General features: G+C 41.0%; 1 protein-coding gene across 2 annotated transcripts; it reads left to right on the top strand.

Annotated features, from left to right (window-relative positions):
* The first annotated feature begins 1663 nt into the window (after window positions 1–1663).
* Window positions 1664–19544, top strand: LOC120066591. 2 transcript variants are annotated; one of them, XM_039018017.1, is made up of 8 exons: window positions 1664–1769; window positions 10991–11073; window positions 11282–11626; window positions 12412–12732; window positions 14004–14129; window positions 14620–14652; window positions 15829–15876; window positions 16314–19544. In XM_039018017.1, exons 2-8 carry the CDS (start codon window positions 11001–11003, stop codon window positions 16334–16336), a joined length of 969 nt encoding a protein of 322 aa, XP_038873945.1. In that variant the 5' UTR covers window positions 1664–1769; window positions 10991–11000; the 3' UTR covers window positions 16337–19544. The 2 variants fall into 2 exon arrangements, with proteins under 2 accessions (XP_038873945.1, XP_038873952.1); XM_039018024.1 differs by lacking the exon at window positions 14620–14652.
* Window positions 19545–22730: the final 3186 nt, after the last annotated feature.

Below are 22730 nucleotides of genomic sequence, written 5' to 3'. Positions count from 1 at the left end.
TGTTACAGCCATAATGACAAAGTGAATACATGTTTTTATACATTTTTGCAAATGTATTGAAAATGAAACACATAAATATCTCATTTGCATAAGTATTCACACCCCTGAGTCAATACTTTGTAGAAACACATTTGGCAGCGATTACAGCTCTGTGTCACGTTCCTGACCTGTTTTCTGTTGTTTTGTATGTGTTTAGTTGGTCAGGGCGTGAGTTAGGGTGGGCATTCTATGTGTTGTGTTTCTATGTTGGGGTTAATGTGTTGCCTGATATGGTTCTCAATTAGAGGCAGGTGTTTGATGTTTCCTCTGATTGAGAACCATATTAAGGTAGGCTGTTCTCACTGTTTGTTTGTGGGTGATTGTCTTCCGTGTCTGTGTATGTTGCACCACACGGGACTGTTTCGTTGTCGTTCGTGTATGTAGTCTGTTCCTGTTCGTGCGTTCTTCGTGTTTTTTATGTAAGTTCCAAGTTCAGGTCTGTCTACGTCGTTTTGTTGTTTTGTAGTTTCCAAGTGTTTTCGTGTTCGTCTTTAAATAAATCATTATGTCTTCATTAAACGCTGCGTTTTGGTCCGACCCTTACTCCTCCTCCTCATCCGAGGAGGAGGCATTAGACAGCCGTTACACTCTGAGTCTTTCTGGGTCTCCAATAGCTTTCCACACCTGTATTGTGCTTTATCTCGCAATTTTGCCCAATGTTATTAGATTCTTTTTTGGGGGGGTTGTTGATCTTTGCTAGACAAAAAAATGCAAGTCTTGCCGTAGATGTAAGTCAAAACTACAACTCGGCCTCTCAGGTCCATTCACTGTCTTTTTGGTAAGCAACTCCAGTGTAGATTTTGCCTTGTGTTTTAGATTATTGTCATTCTGAAAGCAGAGTGAACCAGGTTTTCCTCTAGGATTTTGCCTGTGCTTAGCGCCATTCCATTTACTTTCTATCCTGAAAAACTCTCCAGTCCTTAACGACTACAAACATACCATAACATGATAAAGCCATCCCTATGCTTCAAAATATGGAGAGTGGTACTCAGTAATGTGTTGTATTGGATTTGCCCAAAGATAACACTTTGTATTCAAGACAAAAAGTGAATTGCTTTGCTACATTCTTTGCAGTATGACTTTGGTGCCTTGTTGTAAACAGGATTCATGTTTTGGAATATTTTTTATTCTGTACAGGCTTCCTTCTTTTCACTCAGCCAATTAGGTTAATATTGTGGAGAGTAACTACAATGTTGTTAATCCCTCCTCAGTTAAACAGTATTACTGCACACAGAGTGAGTCCATGCAACTTGTTATGTGACTTGTTAAGCACATTTTTACTCCTGGATGTATTTAAGCTTGCCTTAACAAAGGGGTTGAATACTTATTGACTCAAGACATTTCATCTTTTCATTTTTTATTAATTTATTTGTCAAAATTTCGAAAAGTATAATTCCACTTTGACATTATGGTGATTTGTGTGTTTTTAAAAAAAACATTTTTACCAGGCAAGTCAGTTAAGAACAAATTCTTATTTTCAATGACGGCCTAGGAACAGTGGGTTAACTGCCTGTTCAGGGGCAGAACGACAGATTTGTACCTAGGAATTAAAGGGGTGTCAATACTTTCTGAAGGCACGTACAGTAATTGACACGTCAATTGACACGCAATAGGGAAAGAACTACAGCGAAAGCGAAAGTAGCGAAACAGCCTGTTGCATGTCAATTTTGCAATCTTTATCAGATCTTTCGACACCTTCTAAACGTCAACAGCCTGTAGGGGTTTGCGAGGTAAGATTTTTACGTTTTCCTTGTCTGTAGACTGTTTTGTTTTTCTGAGTAAATATTCTTAATTGTTGCTCATTGATATTGTTTTATAAATTTGAAAAATAAATGTTAGTGTGTTCGAGACACAATTATTTGTATGTGCAACTTTTTAAAAGTTGACCCTGCCTACAGTACACTACATGGAGGATTTGAGAATAACTAGGTTGCCTGCATGCGGGTTGTTGTGAGTTATATGCAACTGACAGTGGCTACTCAAAACCATTATGGGTAACGTTAGGCTATGCTTCACGAGGAGTAGATTTTTGAGGTACCGTTACTAGTAATGTTTCTTTGCTTACGGCTAATATTACCCTCAAAATACATGGTGGACTTTCCGCAGTCGAACAGGCTATACCACCTCTTATCTATTTGCATAGTAAAAGAGAAAGTTCGGAGTCCTTTTGTGTTATCATACATTTTGGCGCTTTCTCCACATGTCAAGTATACTATATGGAATAGCTTGTTCGTTTTTGTTCCCAAACCACAACCACGTGAAGTGCTGAGTCCATAAACTGAATTATAGTTATAGAACTTCCTTCTCCTTTACTTCCCCTTTACTCTACTGGGATTCTACTGCAAAATGTATTCAATAACTGGTTGGTTTACTCCAGATAAAAAAATGTTTTCTATTAACATTACACCCATACAATGTCTAGTTTATTAAAAAAGGAATTGATAATTGCATCACAACCATCTGGGAACGCAAAGGTGCAAGGCAGTACACTCTATATATCACAATGACAAATATGTCATTAAAAAAATATATACAGTACTATCAAAGACCAGGTGGAGTACAAAGACTGCTAAAGAAAAAATTGAAGAGGAGGGTACTGCACAATTGTCTCTCGATTGTTGCATACATTTGAGCATCCGTAGGCCTATTTTCTGCATTTTTCTGTGAAAGGTCCCCCCAGTAGCCCTCACTAGGGAGAAAAGAAAATCCCTTATTCTCCCATTGCAGCTGTTTATTCCTATTCTTCAGCTGCATTGGCTCTAGAAGCAATGAGGATATGTAGACCTACCACCTCCTGCCGTTGTGCCCTTGACCAAGGCACTTAGCCCCCCACATAGAACTGCACTGTTAATCACATGTCAACCATCTGGAGAGCTCCTGGCTTTTTCAACATTACAACCAAATACTTTTGTCTTTATAAAAGAATTCCCTCATTCAATAAATCAGGGATCAAATGGATAAGGTAGGCTACTTCAAAGGTATCTAACTAGACATGTTTATATATACACGGCATAAATATTCATGTTTCCGGGGAGATCTATGCACAGCAAGTTATTTGTCAATTAGGCTATTCTTCAAATATTTTTGTTACGTTGTCGCAATTACATGGCTACTGTTTAATTGAGGAGAATTCCCGTTTTCCAACAGTGCAGATCTATTTAGGCTCTACAGTGCGGGTGGAAAGGCAACAACGGAATTAATGCTTAGATGGCGATAGTTAACTAGAGAGATAACTGCTACAAGTTATGTTTTAAATTGGTGATCTAGTTAATCCGTCATTATTTTATACCTGCTGCTGAAATGTCTCGCTCTCTCTCCTCGGGCAATGGACCACTCACACTGGCACACACCACAGACATGCACTGAAGGGTCATTCCGATAATGGCTGATATGTCGTTTTTTAATTGATTGATCATAATTAAAAGTGTGCTTTCATGAATTATGTTAACAACAATTATGAAAGAAATTTCCATGACTTTTCATTTCCTTACAAACAGTGGCGGAACTAGAGTTTTCTACATGGTGTGGCCAGGGGGTGGCCAAGGCTACTTCAGGGGGTCCATAGACCATGACAGAAAATGTGTGTGTAACCCTAACCTGGCGGTTAAGGAGCATGAATGAATCCTATGATTGCTGATTAGAGGTAGAAGTGATAATTCACTTAACCCAGAGTTCTTCAATGTGGCAGATAGTGTGGTCCAAAAGGGTTACCTCACTAGAATTTTTTAACATACTATGAATAGTCAGTGTCTCTACCTCAGAACTGCAGATCAATTTCTTTATTTCTCTCTCACACACACACACTGTACTGTACTCACATACTGGAGAGACTTGGATCACTCTGGTTTCATGAATATATCATCTGGGTCTATATGTGTTGAACATCAAAATATTTTCAGAAAATAAAGCACCCTGGAGATAAGATAGCATTTGTGTGTTAAATAAATTGCATAGTTTATTTACAAAAAAGGAAATTTACAATAAAAACACACTGCAATTTGACATACCAGGTGTCAAGCAGAAATGGACTTGAAAAATGAAAATCATTTTGGTTTCCATCAATATTACAAACGTGCAGTATCATATTTATGCTAATATATATTATGTTAACTAATAGCAAAGACAAGTTTTGGAATTGGCCTAATCAAGACCAAATGAAATCTGTGTGACATCATACCCTTTGGATTTATAATGTTAGAATGCCAGTGTACTAGCTAGTACATAGTGCAGGTTTTAATCATGACCAGAGGGACCGCCTAAGTGACAAATTATCCTAGGTAGATTTAAAACAGCATAATTTTGCGGTTCTGGTGAGAACTGGCAAAATGTTTCACAAACTCATCCATGTTGAGGGAGCGTGCCCTCCTTGACTCAACACTGAGAATTCTGAGGTGACTTTTTATTTTTTTATTTCACCTTTATTTAACCAGGTAGGCAAGTTGAGAACAAGTTCTCATTTACAATTGCGACCTGGCCAAGATAAAGAAAAGCAGTTCGACACATACAACAACACAGAGTTACACATGGAGTAAAACAAACATACAGTCAATAATACAGTAGAAAAATAAGTCTATATACAATGTGAGCAAATGAGGTGAGATAAGGGAGGTAAAGGAAAAAAAAGGCCATGGTGGCGAAGTAAATACAATATAGCAAGTAAAACACTGGAATGGTAGATTTGCAGTGGAAGAATGTGTAAAGTAGAAATAGAAATAATGGGGTGCAAAGGAGCTAAATAAATAAATAAATACAGTAGGGGAAGGGGTAGTTGTTTGGGCTAAATTATAGATGGGCTATGTACAGGTGCAGTAATCTGTGAGCTGCTCTGACAGCTGGTGCTTAAAGCTAGTGAGGGAGATAAGTGTTTCCAGTTTCAGAGATTGTTGTAGTTCATTCCAGTCATTGGCAGCAGAGAACTGGAAGGAGAGGCGGCCAAAGGAGGAATTGGCTTTGGGGGTGACCAGAGAGATATACCTGCTGGAGCGCGTGCTACAGGTGGGTGCTGCTATGGTGACCAGCGAGCTGAGATAAGGGGGGACTTTACCAAGCAGGGTCTTGTAGATGACCTGGAGCCAGTGGGTTTGGCGATGAGTATGAAGCGAGGGCCAGCTAACGAGAGCGTACAGGTCGTAGTGGTGGGTAGTATATGGGGCTTTGGTGACAAAACGGATGGCACTGTGATAGACTGCATCCAATTTATTGAGTAGGGTATTGGAGGCTATTTTGTAAATGACATCGCCGAAGTCGAGGATCGGTAGGATGGTCAGTTTTACGAGGGTATGTTTGGCAGCATGAGTGAAGGATGCTTTGTTGCGAAATAGGAAGCCAATTCTAGATTTAACTTTGGATTGGAGATGTTTGATGTGAGTCTGGAAGGAGAGTTTACAGTCTAACCAGACACCTAGGTAGTTGTAGTTGTCCACATATTCTAGGTTAGAACCGTCCAGAGTAGTGATGCTGGACAGGCGAGCAGGTGCAGGCAGTGATCGGTTGAAGAGCATGCATTTAGTTTTACTTGTAATTAAGAGCAGTTGGAGGTCACGGAAGGAGAGTTGTATGGCATTGAAGCACGTCTGGAGGGTTGTTAACACAGTGTCCAAAGAAGGGCCAGAAGTATACAGAATGGTGTCATCTGCGTAGAGGTGGATCAGAGACTCACCAGCAGCAAGAGCGACATCATTGATGTATACAGAGAAGAGAGTCGGCCCAAGAATTGAACCCTGTGGCACCCCCATAGACTGCCAGAGGCCCGGACAACAGGCCCTTCGATTTGACACACTGAACTCTATCAGAGAAGTAGTTGGTGAACCAGGCGAGGCAATCATTTGAGAAACCAAGGCTATCGAGTCTGCCGATGAGGATGTGGTGATTGACAGAGCCGAAAGCCTTGGCCAGCTCAATGAATACGGCTGCACAGTATTGTTTCTTATCAATGGCGGTTAAGATATCGTTTAGGACCTTGAGCGTGGCTGAGGTGCACCCATGACCAGCTCTGAAACCAGATTGCATAGCGGAGAAGGTGCGGTGGAATTCGAAATGGTCGGTAATCTGTTTGTTGACTTGGCTTTCGAAGATCTTAGAAAGGCAGGGTAGGATAGATATAGGTCTGTAGCAGTTTGGGTCAAGAGTGTCCCCCCCTTTGAAGAGGGGGATGACCGCAGCTGCTTTCCAATCTTTGGGAATCTCAGACGACACGAAAGAGAGGTTGAACAGGCTAGTAATAGGGGTTGCAACAATTTCGGCAGATAATTTTAGAAAGAAAGGGTCCAGATTGTCTAGCCCGGCTGATTTGTAGGGGTCCAGATTTTGCAGCTCTTTCAGAACATCAGCTGACTGGATTTGGGAGAAGGAGAAATGGGGAAGGCTTGGGCGAGTTGCTGTGGGGGGTGCAATGCTGTTGACCGGGGTAGCGGTAGCCAGGTGGAAAGCATGGCCAGTCGTAGAAAAATGCTTATTGAAATTCTCAATTATAGTGGATTTTTCGGTGGTGACAGAGTTTCCTATCCTCAGTGCAGTGGGCAGCTGAGAGGATATGTTCTTATTCTCTATGGACTTTACAGTGTTCCAGAACTTTTTTGGAGTTTGTGTTGCAGGAAGCAAATTTCTGCTTAAAAAAGCTAGCCTTGGCTTTCCTAACTGCCTGTGTATATTGGTTTCTAACTTCCCTGAAAAGTTGCATATCACGGGGGCTGTTCGATGCTAATGCAGAACGCCATAGGATGTTTTTGTGTTGGTTAAGGGCAGTCAGGTCTGGAGAGAACCAAGGGCTATATATGTTCCTGGTTCTAAATTTATTGAATGGGGCATGCTTATTTAAGGTGGTGAGGAAGGCATTTAAAAAAAACAAAACAGGCATCCTCTACTGACGGGACGAGATCAATATCCTTCCAGGTTACCCGGGCCAGGTTGATTAGAAAGGCCTGCTCGCTGAAATGTTTCAGGGAGCGTTTGACAGTGATGAGTGGAAGTCGTTTGACCGCTGACCCATTACGGATGCAGGCAATGAGGCAGTGATCGCTGAGATCTTGGTTGAAAACAGCAGAGGTGTATTTAGAGGGCAAGTTGGTTAGGATGATATCTATGAGGGTGCCAGTGTTTACGGCTTTGGGGTGGTCCCTGGTAGGTTCATTGATCATTTGTGTGAGATTGAGGGCATCAAGCTTAGATTGTAGGATGGCTGGGGTGTTAAGCATGTCCCAGTTTAGGTCACCTAGCAGCACGAGCTCTGAAGATAGATGGGGGGCAATCAGTTCACATATGGTGTCCAGAGCACAGCTGGGGGCAGAGGGTGGTCTATAGCAGGCGGCAACAGTGAGAGACTTGTTTTTAAAGAGGTGGGTTTTTAAAAGTAGAAGTTCAAATTGTTTGGGTACAGACCTGGATAGTAGGACAGAACTCTGCAGGCTATCTCTGCAGTAGATTGCAACACCGCCCCCTTTGGACGTTCTATCTTGTCTGAACATTTTTTAGTTAGGGATGGAGATTTCAGAGTTTTTGGTGGTTTTCCTAAGCCAGGATTCAGACACGGCTAGGACATCCGGGTTGGCAGAGTGTGCTAAAGAGTGAATAAAACAAACTTAGGGAGGAGGCTTCTAGTGTTAACATGCATGAAACCAAGGCTATTACGGTTACAGAAGTCATCAAAAGAGAGCGCCCGGGGAATAGGAGTGGAGCTAGGCATTGCAGGGCCTGGATTCACCTCTACATCACCAGAGGAACAGAGGAGGAGTAGGATAAGGGTACGGCTAAAAGCTATGAGAATTGGTCGTCTAGGACGTCCGGAACAGAGAGTAAAAGGAGCAGGTTTCTGGGGGCGATAAAATAGCTTCAAGGTATAATGTACAGACAAAGGTATGGTAGGATGTGAATACAGTGGAGGTAAACCTAGGCATTGAGTGATGATGAGAGAGATATTGTTGAAACCAGGTGATGTCATCGCATGTGTGGGTGGTGGAACTGAAATGTTGGATAAGGTATAATAACCAGGGCTAGAGGCTCTACAGTGAAATAAGCCAATAAACACTAACCAGAACAGGAATAGACAAGGCATATTGACATTAAAGAGAGGCATGCTTAGCCAAGGGAGTAGTGAGGTTGGTTGGGGTCACGGCGATTAAGACAGCTAGCCGGGCCATGGGTAGCAAGCTGGCAGAGGATGGAGGTCTGTTTTTAGCCACCTCGTGCGTTTCCGTCGGTAGATTAGTGGGGTTCCGTGTGGTAGAGGGGACCAATCCAATTGGCAAAATAGATATAGTTATAGTGGCCCAAGAAAATTGTCCGATAGACCTATTCAGACTTAACCTGTCATCAACCATTGTTGTCCTAAGGTGGGTTTTATTCAGTTTTACAGCTGAGAACCTTCTCTCGCAAGAAGCACTGCTGACTGGTGTAACAACAGAAATCTTACAAAGTCGAAATAGCTCATGGAAGGTTCTAGAAGGTTCTAGAAACACAACAAAGTCAAGGAGAGTAGACGGTCTGTCCCTTCCACTTTTCTCTCTCCTATCAAGAAGCCGCTTGGTTTGATGAACCTCATGTTTGAGGTCCTCTAAATCTGACTCAAAGGTCTGAACAAAGGAAAACAGGCTCCTCAATCAAGAATGTTGTACTCTTTGGGTTGAAAGACTGGACCCCTTGCATTATCTCGCAATTCTTCTTTGAAAAATGCCTCTGCAGCTCAGCTGTGAGACTGTCAAGCACCTGATAAAAGATAGCTCTTTGGAAGCTCTCACCATCACTTTGATCACTATTTTTCTGTCCTACGGTGCTCATCATCAATGAGTCGTGAAATCGTAAGCTTGTTTTAGGCTGTCTTTTGCACACTGTTTGTACACTTATTTTGCAGTGGTCTGCAATCTCTTCAACCTCTTTCCATAGTTCTCCAAAGTAACCCTCACTTCTGTAGTCCTGTAATGTGTCTGTAAGGGCACCTACTAGATCCACAGCCCATGCTGGGTCAAGAGAGCTTGATTGGAGCATGTCAGAAAGACATTTGGCATCACCAAGCACTTTACAAAAGGTAACCAAAAGCCCTATGACATGTAAATCAATCTGAGAAAGAAGGCCCCTTGCCTCCACTGATCTATCACCACTATTTTCAAGTGTGATATCCTGTAGCACTCTCAGAACTGCTGGAAGCCTGTCCCTCAGATTACGGCATGCCATGTTTCTGCATGCCCACCTTACATCCGTAAGTCTCTGTAGTTCCCTGGGCTGCTGTTGTGGATACAACTCTTTCTGAACTGCAAGCCACTTGAGATGAACGTACGAGCCAGATACAGAGTTATAAAGCTTCTGCAGGAGAGCAAAAAAGTGAACTGCCTCAGGCACTGATTTTACAGCATTTACAAGAATGAAATTCAAACAATGTGCATTACAGTGCACACAGAATGCAAATCTTGCACTGTTTTTAATCCGTGCAGACACACCAGAATACTTTCCGCTCATGACGGATGCACCGTCATAGCCTTGCCCCACAAGATTATTTCTGTAGTCCAGACCATGTTTTTCAAGGCAATCAATTATCATTTTTGTGAGACCTGCTGCATCTAAGCTTTCAGCTGACTGAAAGTGTAAAAAGCTTTCGTGGATGGTCCCTTTGTAATTGAACCTCACAACTAAAGACATTTGTTCTTTTTTCTTCAAATCTTTGGTTTCATCTGCAATTACACTAAAAACGTAACTTTCTTTTACTTCTCTTATTATTTCACTTTGTACCGTCTCATCTAAGCCCTCAAGAACTTCCTTCTGGATTTGGTGGCTTGTGTACTTAGAATTACCACATGCATTCATCTTTTTCTCTTTGAGACGATCATGCTTTGCTGTTTCTTCTAAGATTGTCAAAACATTACCCTTGTTGTGAGAGTCATCAGACTCTCGATTACCTCTCTGCACTATATTTTGAGTGGCAGTTAATAGGAGCACATCTGCAGTTGTTTTAATGTAAGTACAGTCTTCCTCCACTTTCTTTTTTCGGTCCTCATTTATGACATCTAACATTGATGAGTTGCTGTCAATATCCCTTTTATACTGATTCCAAGCATACATAGCATTGATATGATGCTCTGCCTTCGAATGGAGCTTAAACCCAGAATCTTTAAACAGAGCCTTTTTCCAGTTACAAAAACCTGACGGTGATGTGAAGGCAGATTCAGGTGTATTGGGCAAAGAAAAACTGCCTACAGGCGAAACAATAAATAAAACCTTGAATTACAGAATATTCAATCCATGAATTGTCCTTATACCAGGAGCTGTTGAAAGCCCTTTTCCTAGTACCATGCTGAGTTCTGGGAAATGTTTTCAAACACGGCTGTACAGGATCTGGATCTTGAAATACACATGAAACAATGTCATATCTCTATGGAAATGTATAATTAAGGGAGCCACAAGATTAGATACTAACAGCTGCTAGCTAAAATGCGTAGTTTAAAGTATAGGCCTGGCCTACCATTGGTTCCTTTTGGAACAGCATATCTGGTGGTTGATGCAGTTGGGAGGGGCCCGGTGACTTTCCTGGCAGCTCTGGCTCACTGTCTTGCTCAGAGCCAGATGTTTCTGTGTCATCCCTTGATACATCTATTGCATTAAACTAACACAAGAACCATTAGTGTATAATCACAATAAAAATGCCACAGCCATCAAAACAAGAACACATATGAATCAACAACCAACATTTTAAAGTGAGGCTTAATCTGACAGAATGATCTATTACAAGCTGAATTTAAACTTAGACTGACTGCCTGGTAGATGCTCTGCCCTGGTGGTGGTAGACTGGATCCTTGTGAAGACTCTGACTAGCCTCAGCTAGGGAGCTGCTTTCTGTTGCTTTTTTTGCAGTCCGGAGCCATTTTGAGTGACAAACAGTGTATAAAGCTACCCCACTGGGTCTAGAGACTTACCTCACACTGTTGTGACAAGTGTTGTCATTGTACATTTCTCTCTTCCTACTCAGGAATCCAAAGATGACTTCAGCTACCAGCTTCCTGTTTGTTGCGATCCATTTAGCCTGTATCAGAGATGGAAATTCCTCTGAGTGTAAGTTGTGCCGTGAATTCCATAATAATGGTTATATACAAAAATAGCTTTCAGCTGATTGTTACCTTTCTCTGTGGTTAGGGAGAACTGTATATTGTTTTTTTAACAAAAAGTTCAATAAGATTGGCCACATGATAAAACTGACTATTAAAACAGTAATTCTCTCTTGTATTAATGTCCATTTTTTTCTCTGATATTTTTCTAACAGCATTTGTCAAACTGGAGTGTAAAACAGAATACCATGGTGTTTATGGTCAGCAGTTAATTCTAGGGTGCATTGTCAAACCTATGGTTGAGAATGTGACCATCAAAACGGTGACCTGGAAGAGAATGGGAGCTACTGCTAAAGATGATGCTAATTTGTTGGAATACCATAGAGAGAAAATGGACCTAACCCCTGGGTTTACATTTGCTGAGCCGTCCTGGAACAAGAATAATATGAATGTGTCCTTGTTGTTGAAAAATACCAAGATGGCCAACAAGGGGGTGTATGAATGCATGGTGAACACAGACCGTGGTGATACTACAGCTACAATCAGCCTCAGTGTCACAGGTGAGTCGTAGACTGTCTACAGTTCAACCAAGTGTAATTTTAGGAAAATATACACATTTTTCAACACAGGTTCATGAAAGGAGCAAACTGAATATGTGAGATATTCAGCCAAGCTTGGAGGGCAATAGAAGAATAGAGAACATGTTTTTTAAATGTGTCTCGGCTCATAGGTTATGATGCCCATACGCTGAAATGCTTTGGAATGAAGTTCTATTCAACTTTCAATGTTGTCACACACACACGCACACACACACGCAACCATACAACCACTAAGACTTGCATCGAGGATAGAATTGTGAAATATAGCTGGACAGGCTTTTCAATTCTGAGAAAGCACTTCCATACAGTTATGAGACAAAGTTGTTAAGGATGTTAATTCTGGAATATTCTCAGGGGGAGTTCAGATCTATTTGTAAGTGTGTGATTGGACAGCACAGCAGGAGCATTGTTACTTTCTGTTTCAGAATGACAGTGCTCAAATGGCACACGATAGTACCAGTGGGAATTTCCACAACTAGCCTCCATATTTTCTTTCTGCCCATGGTATGCAATCACAGTGTACACAGACCAAATTAGAACATGTAATAGAGATAGAAGAAAGGTAATTCCAGTTGATTAAAATCACTCCTACGGTAATCTCATTCCAAGTCATAACCATTGGATTGACGTTGAAAAGGTGCAAAGTCCGTCTGGACAATGTTTACCCACTGACGTTGTATAACTACTGATGTAGCGTATATCAACCACATGTATAATATATTTTTCCATTCCTCTCTCTCTTCCAGCTAAGTACAAGACTCCAACCATGAGCTCCATCCCTGAGACCAACATCAAAGAGAACACAGATGTGACCATTTTCTGCAACTCTACAGGCGGGCACCAGACAGGGTTGATCTGGTGGTTTGACCAGTTTGGCAGCAATTGGACGCGCAGTGCTGAACTGGTGGCCAAAGAGACTGAAGATGGACTGTTCAGCCTCTCCAGTAAATTCACAGTGCTGAAGGCTACATCCAGTTACACAAACTACACGTGCAAAGTGCTCAATGTCAATGGTGCCGAGGAGGGGATGGCATCATTTGTGATCCAGTTTGCGCCGCGAGACTTAGGTACGTGCTGCCGTGCCTGCTACCTATGGGTATGAATATGTTGGTGATGTCATCCTTTGTAAAAGCAGGGTCAAGTCCAAAACCTTCCAGTCTCTCGTATTCCCTCATCCTGATCCTGATAATTGTAAAACAATTCAGCCTTAATCTAGTCTACTTTTATTAACATTTGCCTTTTTTTACGACGTCTTTATCACATTTCTGAACGCAATAAAAGTCAGCCTTATAATGAGAGAACAACATGTCACTGAGGAGTGGAGTAGGTCAGGCCATAACATGCTCCCAAATCTGACTGAACATCTTCCTTGAAACTGGAAAAAAAGGAAAATGCTTGTCTTGATTTGATTTGGGTAAGAAACAATAGATAGCAATAGTAATTGCATCTTTTTGTAGGCACTAACTCCCCCAATGGTTTGTTGGACGAAACCTATGGGGAAACGAATGGAGTTTTTGTAGGGTTTTTGGATAAACGCCAAAAATAAGGTCTGTGGTAAGCAAAGGCTTAGGAGATCTTATATGTTTTGTTCTACGAGATAATCTTCATCAGTTAGCATAACTTTTTGTGAATTTTGAAGCCTTTATGTAATTTAATAAAGCACATAAAGGCTTCATAATTCATAAAGGTCATGTTAACTGACTGATAGTATCTCATAGAACAAAATGTATGAAATCTCCAAAACCTTTGTTAACCTCTGACCTTATTTTTGGCATTTATCTCAAAACCATATTCTTTCCCCATTCATTTTCACCATAGGAATGGCTGAACGAACCCAGAGTAACTCATTTCCGGGTTTTAGGACTACAAGCAGTCCTCCAGCTGTTGTTCTTTAGCCTGGCAGGGCATTTTCCAAGACAAAGGATGCATCTAATGCCAAAACGAATTAGCAATGGGAAGTAAAGTAGCCCATTCTTGCAGTCAATGACCAAAAGGGCCCTCTCTGGCCTCATGGGTGGAATGTTATGAATATTTTCCTTTTTTTCTTTTTCTTTTCTTTTTTTTTACAAATCCAATGTTTCTATGTCAAAAGGTTTTGTTATATTTCAGTCTTCAAGATTTGTTTAAGACTAATAATCTCTCTGTGTGACCTTGATTTAGCCCACTGCAGTAAAAGGTTATTAAGATGCATGCAGATTTGAACAGAGCTCAAGTCTGTGTGTGTGAAATGCCCTGATACTGACTTTGACCCAAGCACAACTAACCTTTTTCTCTTGACTTCATATGAATTGCCTATTGATTTTGTAACTCCCAATTGATGTCAATTTTGTCTGTCCAGGTAGTAAAGCTGACCACTTAGATATTGTGTCCACCACCAAATGGCTAGCCCCGGTTGTAGTCATAGGATCTCTGATCATTGGACTCCTTGCTGCACTGCTGTTATTTAAGAGGCGCTCTGCCCAACGTAAGTACATTAATTGTCATACTCATGTATCTGATCATGTATCTGTTTGTCATGCTAGCTGGTGCTAGATGAACCTGTACAGTGGCCCTGCCTCTGCCAAGCCTGCATGCTCTGGCAGCCATCCATTTTGGCTTTGCATGGGGGATTACACAACCTATAATGTTGTCTGGTAACTCAACCAATCAATTAATAAGCGTCATAGCTTTCACCTGGATTCACCTGGTCAGTCTATTTCATGGAAAGAGCAGGTGTCCTTAATGTTTTGTATACTCAGTGTATAATATTGTAATAAAACTATAATCTGTTCATGGATTAAGCATTAACTGCACTTGTAGGCTATTTAGTGTTAATCTATTAATGGATTAAGCATTAACTGCACTTGTAGGCTATTTATTGTTCATCAGCATCGCTTCTGGTTTAATGATGATCTTTTTTATTGAATTTGTTTTAAGCTAAATTGTAATAGTAGGTTTTGTGTCGATTTTGACAGGAGCTCGAAGGCAGTCCACCTTCCCATTAATGAGTATGTCCTTCAATATTCAGTATATGTCATTTTAATTTGTCACTTTGAGTTTATGGTTTCCCATCTTTCCTAGACAGTTCACAGAAGTCACTGTAAAAGCAATACATATACTTTATAATGACCTACATCATATTTTGAATATTTGATAAAAATTATAACTCAACAAATGAAAATGATTACATTTTCCAAGGCAAAAGCAACACTCCGTAATGCATTCACATAGCCCAAACAGACTGGCACTCAGGCTATCATGTCAACCCCTTGTCACTCATTGTCATGCCTAACATCTTTGTCTTGACAATGAGCTATGGAGTTGGCAAGAGTAGTACAAACAGATATTTGACCAGGCTAGCATTCACATGATTTTGGTTTGTAAAACTAGCCACTCAGCCTTGGTCAGTAAAACTGTGAAACTGTGGCCACTCACCAATAACACATGTCTGTCTGTTCTCACCCTTCCAAATCTCCTCACTAACCACATCCTCTATCAGTTCCTCTTTACTGTAGCTTCAGAGGGAGAAACTTTGTTTACATTGTCTTATATGCTGTACATACAGTATCTGTCCTCTCAGTCCAGGGCAGGTGTTGGGCCCTCCAAGCGCAAAAATGGGCCTGTGTGTTAGACATTATTGCCTGTTTGTTAGATTTCTGGTCCCAGTCCGTCCCTGTATCTGTCACTGTATAATATATGATATGCTGTACACACAGTATCTGACTTAGCTATCCTATTAAACATGACTACTAGGGTGATTGAATGTAGGTCAAAGGGTAGTGTTTCTTCCGTCACAAGTGGAGTATAAAATGAATGCCGGATGATTACTAATTGTTTACCAAACCAGTTGGCGATGATAATGGCTTTGCTTTACCATTGTTCTCATGGGGAAATCTTAAGAATTGACTCACCCCTTTTCTAAATAAGGTAGTTTAGCTGCATGGCTGTGGTGAAGGGAGATTATTTATTTGGGTCATACTATTATGTAATACTGGGTGAAATATGGGCCTACCTGCACTGAGAGGAAAGACTTGCTGTCTTGACTAACTTTTCTCTTTCTGCCCAACTATTAATTCTACTGAACTTTGGAGGAGGCAATGCTCATCTGGAGATGTAAATGTTCGATGACATTCCTCCACAATATGTCACAGATCAGCTTCTCACTTAGTGTTTTTCTTTTTTAGGTGGCCACCAAACAGATACCAGGCATGATCAAGATGTTGAGGCAGAAGGTACTGTGTCCACGTGTTCAATCTACAATTAATATATCTATATTTATATTGTAAATCTAATGAATATATCTATCTAAAACATATTGTATCTACATCTACTGTATTTAGAATAGCTCTTTCTATTCAGCATCATAGCTTCATAGGGGACATGTTTTTTTTTAAATGATTGAGTATCCTGTAGTTAACCTTGTAGTTATGTTGTAGTTTACATGCTGCTCTTGCTCCTTGTAATGATTAGTGAAGTGTCTCCTGTTTTTACTTTCTATTATTTTGTAACAATATGCTCTTTCTCTATCATTCTCTCTCTCTCTGTCTCTCTCTCTCTGTCTCTCTCTCTCTCTCTCTCTGTCTCTCTCTGTCTCGCCTTCTCTGTCTGTCTCTCTTTCACTCTCACTCTCTTTCGCTCTCTCTCTCTCTCTCTGTCTCCCTGTTGCCAGGTCTAAACAGCGACAGGAACTGATTTGTTAACTGGCAGTCTCTGGAAGGGACTGTTTCCTTGACGATCAATAAGGGGCTTGTCACCATCACTGTCCTTTGATGGACTGTTTCTTGTTAAGTGTTCGGTGACAGTCACTTTGGCACTCAGGTCATTCTGATTCGAGGCATTTGTTTCTTCATAATCTACTGAGGATACCAGCCTTTAAGCACTGTGGTTGATTACAAATGATATAACTCTTTAACAGCCTATGTTTAAAAGCCTAACATGAATGGTTACATATAGAGTTGCCATGGTGTAGGTATACTGTAGATTCTACCAGCATGATTGTTGAAACTCAGGTCTGCTGAGCACAAATTTGAATATTGTGAAAATCTGTGCAACTTCCGGTGCGGGTTTACTGTGAACACCGAGGCTGTACCTGCTTTAAGTTAGTTTTAACAGTGGTCAAGTAGGCTACTGTGGCTATTTGATCATAATTTAGGCATACCAGAGTGGCCTACCATAATAAACAATGGAGAAAATGCATCCCATAACATTATAACATGGAAATAGCTGTTCTATCATTCAGCCTACAGTAGCAGCCAATGTGAGGTGTTCAATGTTGGCCGACATTCAATGAGACTTTTGAAAAAAACATGTAGGGCTTCACATTAACCTGTTTATCCACTTGTCCTTCAGACACCCCCCCAATATCTGACTACAAATTATCAATAACTGGGCTAATAACTCGTAGTGAACAAATGTACAAATGTGCACACGTCGCTACATATAGCTCTCGCTTTGATCTACTCACAACCGCTCACGCTGTAAAAACAGTCCAGTTCAAAGTGAATGGCACAGATCTATATATGGCAATAGTCTATTTGCATATAGGCCTACTGCAGCTCTGATAGGTTATGGTGCACTGGTCTGTGTAGAGTACAAGCCTGAGTCTGCCTGTCAATGCAATAGAATCCTACTCCAATGCGTTCTGCCTACAACAAAATCTCTTATATATTTAGTTGTGCATAGTAAGTCTTGCATAGTTTGTTTTGTTTCGGTATGTTCTATTGAAAGTGGCTGATATTGCGTTGATTCGATCACAATTCCCACAGTAAAGGGAAACGCTGATAGTGTTAACTAACGGGGAAAACTCTAGAAAGTTGAGTAAAGTTCAGTCTCGCACAGGGCTGATATTTCTTCTGCATATCAGTCCCGGGGAGCTGCACATGCGCAGCTTAGAGGGAACATTCTTCATGAGTGTACACAGCACTTTTAAAAAAAAAAGATGAAGTTAAACTAGTTTTGCCTCTGAGGTTTCGCAGACTGTACAGTGCAATACGACATGTTTCATTTGACCAAAGATTTGTTGATCATCAGGTTTCTATAGATACTGCTGTGCCTGCCACTATTCTCCCTGGGCTTTGATTCTGCTACAATGTGTATGAGAAGAAATGTTATGCTAAATAGTACATTACTTTTGACTAGAAGGAATAGGGTGCCATTTTGAAGTCAACCTTTGACTTGACTTTGTGTAATCTCTGGAGCTTATTGTAACATTAACCAACCTTGTTACCAACAGCCAGCCTGTTGCTTCAATAGTTCTACCGCAGCAGTTTCTTTTGTTTTGTCCTTCCTTTTTCTGCTGCTGGAAAATTCTGATCTATGTATATGTCTTGCCCAGGCTCGCCTCCATGAAGTCAGTTTAATGGAACGCAACAGTAAACACGAAAAACAATGGACTAGAGTCAATTATTAATCAGAGAGAATTGGTATTAGTTTCAAGGTAACGTAAACATCTTCACCTGGTGGTTGATTATGATCACTATGATCATTATGTTGATCACAACATTTCAAAACATTTTGTGTCGTGGAAGGGGCAGCAATTGTCTGATATTTACATAATGATCGTTTCAGTTCACATGATGTTTTACTGCGATCATGTTGCTGGTGATGGCGTTACATATTGACTGAGACATCTGTTGTATTGTGGCAACTTGAGGTGAATGCCGCTCACAACAAGACTACACCTCCCACAATTCCTTCCAACTCTTCTACAGTATCTGTTCCTTCTTGCTTAAGTGCATACTTGTCAGTTGGCACTGTAGATACAGATATGATTAACCTATCTCTGTGCCAGCCTGCATGGAACTAGTCAGGGCTTTTTGATATTTTTTGTTGTTGTTGATTTTTGCTCAGATCTACTATGGTGGCTTGAGATGTTTGTGTGTAAAGTTATGACTATTTGCCAATTCTAACAAAAATAAGACATGTTATTTCGTAGTGTAAGAGGCCAAGATGAGAGAGGACTCCTGTCTGTATGAAGTGATATGTCAAGTGATTTGATAATAGGAACAAAAAACAGACAACTTCCTGTTTTTGCCTGCTTGAGGCCTACTCCGCACCTTACCCCATATGTACCTTACTCCATTTTGTATGTTTTTACATGTGACTTTGTTATTAAGGATGTCATTGAGATTAAAGCATTTTTACTTTGTTCAGATAAAACATGTAAAATGCAGAATATCATTTTGTATGATATTTCTGGGTATATTTCGCACGGTGAAATTCCTGTTCAAATCGCGCACCTTGATACTGTTCATTAAATATAGGACAGTGAGAAAGATGTTACACTGAATGTTTTGTAAATATTTTCAATTGTTGATTTTAAATACTACAATCTTTAAACAAATGAAAATCATAATTGATGGGGAGACTAATCTGCGTTCTTTCATGATCTACGATGTAAACTGTTTTCATAAGTTTTAAGGTACCAAAAGCAGTAAACCCATTGTGAGGAAAATGTATGTATTTACTGCACAAAGAGAAAAAAAATGTCTTCATAATTATGTATTATATAAGTACCTGAAGACTGTATTTTTTTTGCCCAGCGACAGTACATTAGTACACAGTAGCAAAACAATTCACAACGGAAAACTTATCTTATGTTCAGGGAGTCCATCTACATCGGCTTTCATTTCGTCCCTTGTGAATAAAACCCTGGATTGATTGAACTGAAGTTAGACATGTGACACTGAACAGAAGCAACATGTCCACTAGAGGGAATTCTCTCACATTCAAATTCTGATGCAAAGCGTGAGAAGAGAAGAGAAGATATGAGTTTGATTAACATTGAGAAAAATCGACATCTGAAAGATGAATAACATGAACACAACATGATGTAACTTTGATATGCTTTTTTAACATGCCTGTAGTTCTGTGAATGCAATAAAGTTCATTTACAGTTGGATCTGTTGTTGTGCTTTTATAACAATGCAATCCATCTAAACTCTCCACTCACCATATTTTATGTCCAACACACTAACACAATAAACCATTGAGATTCGAATAACATATATATATATATAGCATTTGATTCAATTAAGAATTCTAAATTAGACTGCAGTAATACATGAAGGTGTGGTTGACGGTGAGGGACTGTGATGTCAGATGTATCCTATTTCCTGTTCTTTATAAGTAGATGACAGACAGAGACAGACAGCAGTACACAGACAGCTGTGGTAATGGTGATGTCACTGCTGAGGAGTTTGCTGTTGTCCTACTTCTCATTCAATGAATTGACCACAGCAGCAGGTAAGGCAAGCTGTTTCCTCCCACCAATCAAGGTTGATTCTGTGTTAAATCATGTTAACTCATTAAAGTGAAGGTTCTGAGTCCTGCAAATATTTCATTTTGTGTGTCCAACATTTTGGAGCTTTCTCCACATGTCAAGTATACTATATGGATTTTTTGTTGTCTCAAACCACAACCAAGTTAGCGGGGTACTACATCCTATCCCTTGATCATTGCCTGCAGTTTTGCATCTGTAGGCATATTTCATGCATCTTTCTGTGAAAGGTCCTTCCAGTAGTCCTCACAAGGGAGGGAAAAATTGCTTATTCTCCCATTGCAGCTGTTTATTCCTTTTCGCATTCTTCAGCTACAGTCACAAAGTTTTGAGAATGACACATATATGAATTTCCACAAAGTTTACTGCTTCAGTGTCTTTAGATATTTTTGTCAGATGTTACTATGGAATACTGAAGTATAATTACAAGCCTTTCATAAGTGTCAAAGGCTTTTATTGACAATTACATGAATTTTTTTTGATGCAAAGACTCAATATTTGCAGTGTTGACCCTTCTTTTTCAAGACCTCTGCAATCCGCCCTGGCATTTTTGTTTGTCCACCCGCCTCTTGAGGATTGACCACAATATCTCAATGGGATCAAGGTCTGGGGAGTTTCCTGGCCATGGACCCAACATATCGATGTTTTGTTCCCCGAGCCACTTAGTTATCACTTTTGCCTTATGGTAAGGTGCTCCATCATGCTGGAAAAGGCATTGTTCGTCACCAAACTGTTCCTGGATGGTTGGGAGAAGTTGCTCTCGGAGGATGTGTTGGTACCATTCTTTATTCATGGCTGTGTTCTTAGGCAAAATTGTGAGTGAGCCCACTCCCTTGGCTAAGAAGCAACCCCACACATGAATGGTCTCAGGATGCTTTACTGTTGGCATGACACAGGACTGATGGTAGTGCTCACCTTGTCTTCTCCGGACAAGCTTTTTTCCGGATGCCCCAAACAATCGGAAAGGGGATTCATCAGAGAAAATGACTTTACCCCAGTCCTCAGCAGTCCAATCCCTGTACCTTTTGCAAAATATCAGTCTGTCCCTGATGTTTTTCCTGGAGAGAAGTGGCTTCTTTGCTGCCCTTCTTGACACCAGGCCATCCTCCAAAAGTCTTCGCCTCACTGTGCGTGCAGATGCACACACCTGCCTGCTGCCATTCCTGAGCAAGCTCTGTACTGGTGGTGCCCCGATCCCGCAGCTGAATCAACTTTAGGAGACGGTCCTGGCGCTTGCTGGACTTTCTTGGGCGCCCTGAAGCCTACTGCAGAAATGCAGTGGAAATGTTCTTTGGGGATTCATTTCATTTGCATGGCAAGAGGGACTTTTCAATTAATTGCAATTCATCTGATCACTCTTCATAACATTCTGGAGTATATGCAAATTGTCATCATACAAACTGAGGCAGCAGACTTTGTGAAAATGTATATTTGTGTCATTCTCAAAACTTGGCCACGACTGTACATTGGCTCCAGAAGCAACAAGTATATTGTGGGTGAGAATAACTCTTGAATTAATTTAACAGTACTGTCATCTCCCACACATTGTTTCCTTAGTAATAGAATGCGTTTTCTTCAGTGTGAAAAAAAGCCTTTTGCACTTGACTTCTCCCTCCCTTACTAGCTCTAACTTTGCTGATAGCTACTTTGAGGAAAAATGTATTTACTATGACTGCGATATGTGGTTGACCCACCTAGCTAGACTACATTATCAAAGTATGTGGACACCTGCTCGTCAAACATCTCATTCCAAAATCATGAGCATTCATATGGAGTTGGTCCCCCCTTTGCTGCTATAACAGCTGGGAAGGCTCTCCAGCAATGTTGGAACATTGTTGTGGGGACTTGCTTCCATTCAGCCACAAGAGCATTAGTGAGGTCGGGCACTGATGGGCTTGCAGTCGGCGTTCCAATTCATCCCAAAGGTGTTCAATGGGGTTGAGGTCAGGCCTCTGTGCAGGCCAGTCAAGTTCTTCCACACCGATCTCAACAACCCATTTCTGTAATGACCTCACTTTGTGTATGGGGGCATTGTCATGCTGAAACAGGAAAAGACCTTCTGCAAACTGTTGCCACAAAGTTGGAAGCACATAATCGTCTAGAATGTCATTGTATGCTGTAGCATTAAGATTTCCCTTCACTGGAACTAAGGGTCCTAGCCCGAACCATGAAAAACAGCCCCAGACCATTATTCCTCCTCCACCAAACGTTATAGTTGGCACTATGCATTGTGGCAGGTAGCGTTCTCCTGGCATCCGCCAAACCCAGATTCGTCTGTCAGATTGCCAGATGGTGAAGCGTGATTTATCACTCCAGAGAGCGCGTTTCCACTGCTCCAGAGTCCAATGCCGGCGAGCTTTACACCACTCCAGCCACAGCTTGGCATTGTGCATGGTGATCTTAGGCTTGAGTGCGGCTGCTTGGCCATGGAAACCCATTTCATGAAGTTCCTGACAAACAGTTATTGTGCTGACATTGCTTCCAGATGCAGTTTGGAACTCGGTAGTGAGTGTTGCAACTGAGGACAGACGATTTTGTGTGTCCTACCACTTCGCGGCTGAGCCGTTGTTGCTCCTAGACGTTTCCACTTCACAATAACAGCACTTACAGTTGACCGGTGAAAGTCACTGGGTTCTTCAGTAAGGCCATTCTACTGCCAATGTTTGTCTATGGAGATTGCATGGATGTGTGTTCAATTTTATACACCTGTCTTCAACGGGTGTGGCTGAAATAGCCGAATCCACTCATTTGAAGGGGTGTCCACATACTTTTGTACATATAGTGCATCTTAAGATGAACACTTAAGTC

The sequence above is a fragment of the Salvelinus namaycush genome, chromosome 2 (assembly GCF_016432855.1).
Source record: "Salvelinus namaycush isolate Seneca chromosome 2, SaNama_1.0, whole genome shotgun sequence".
Classification (NCBI taxonomy): Eukaryota; Metazoa; Chordata; class Actinopteri; order Salmoniformes; family Salmonidae; genus Salvelinus; species Salvelinus namaycush.
This window is presented reverse-complemented; position numbering and strand designations above follow the sequence as displayed.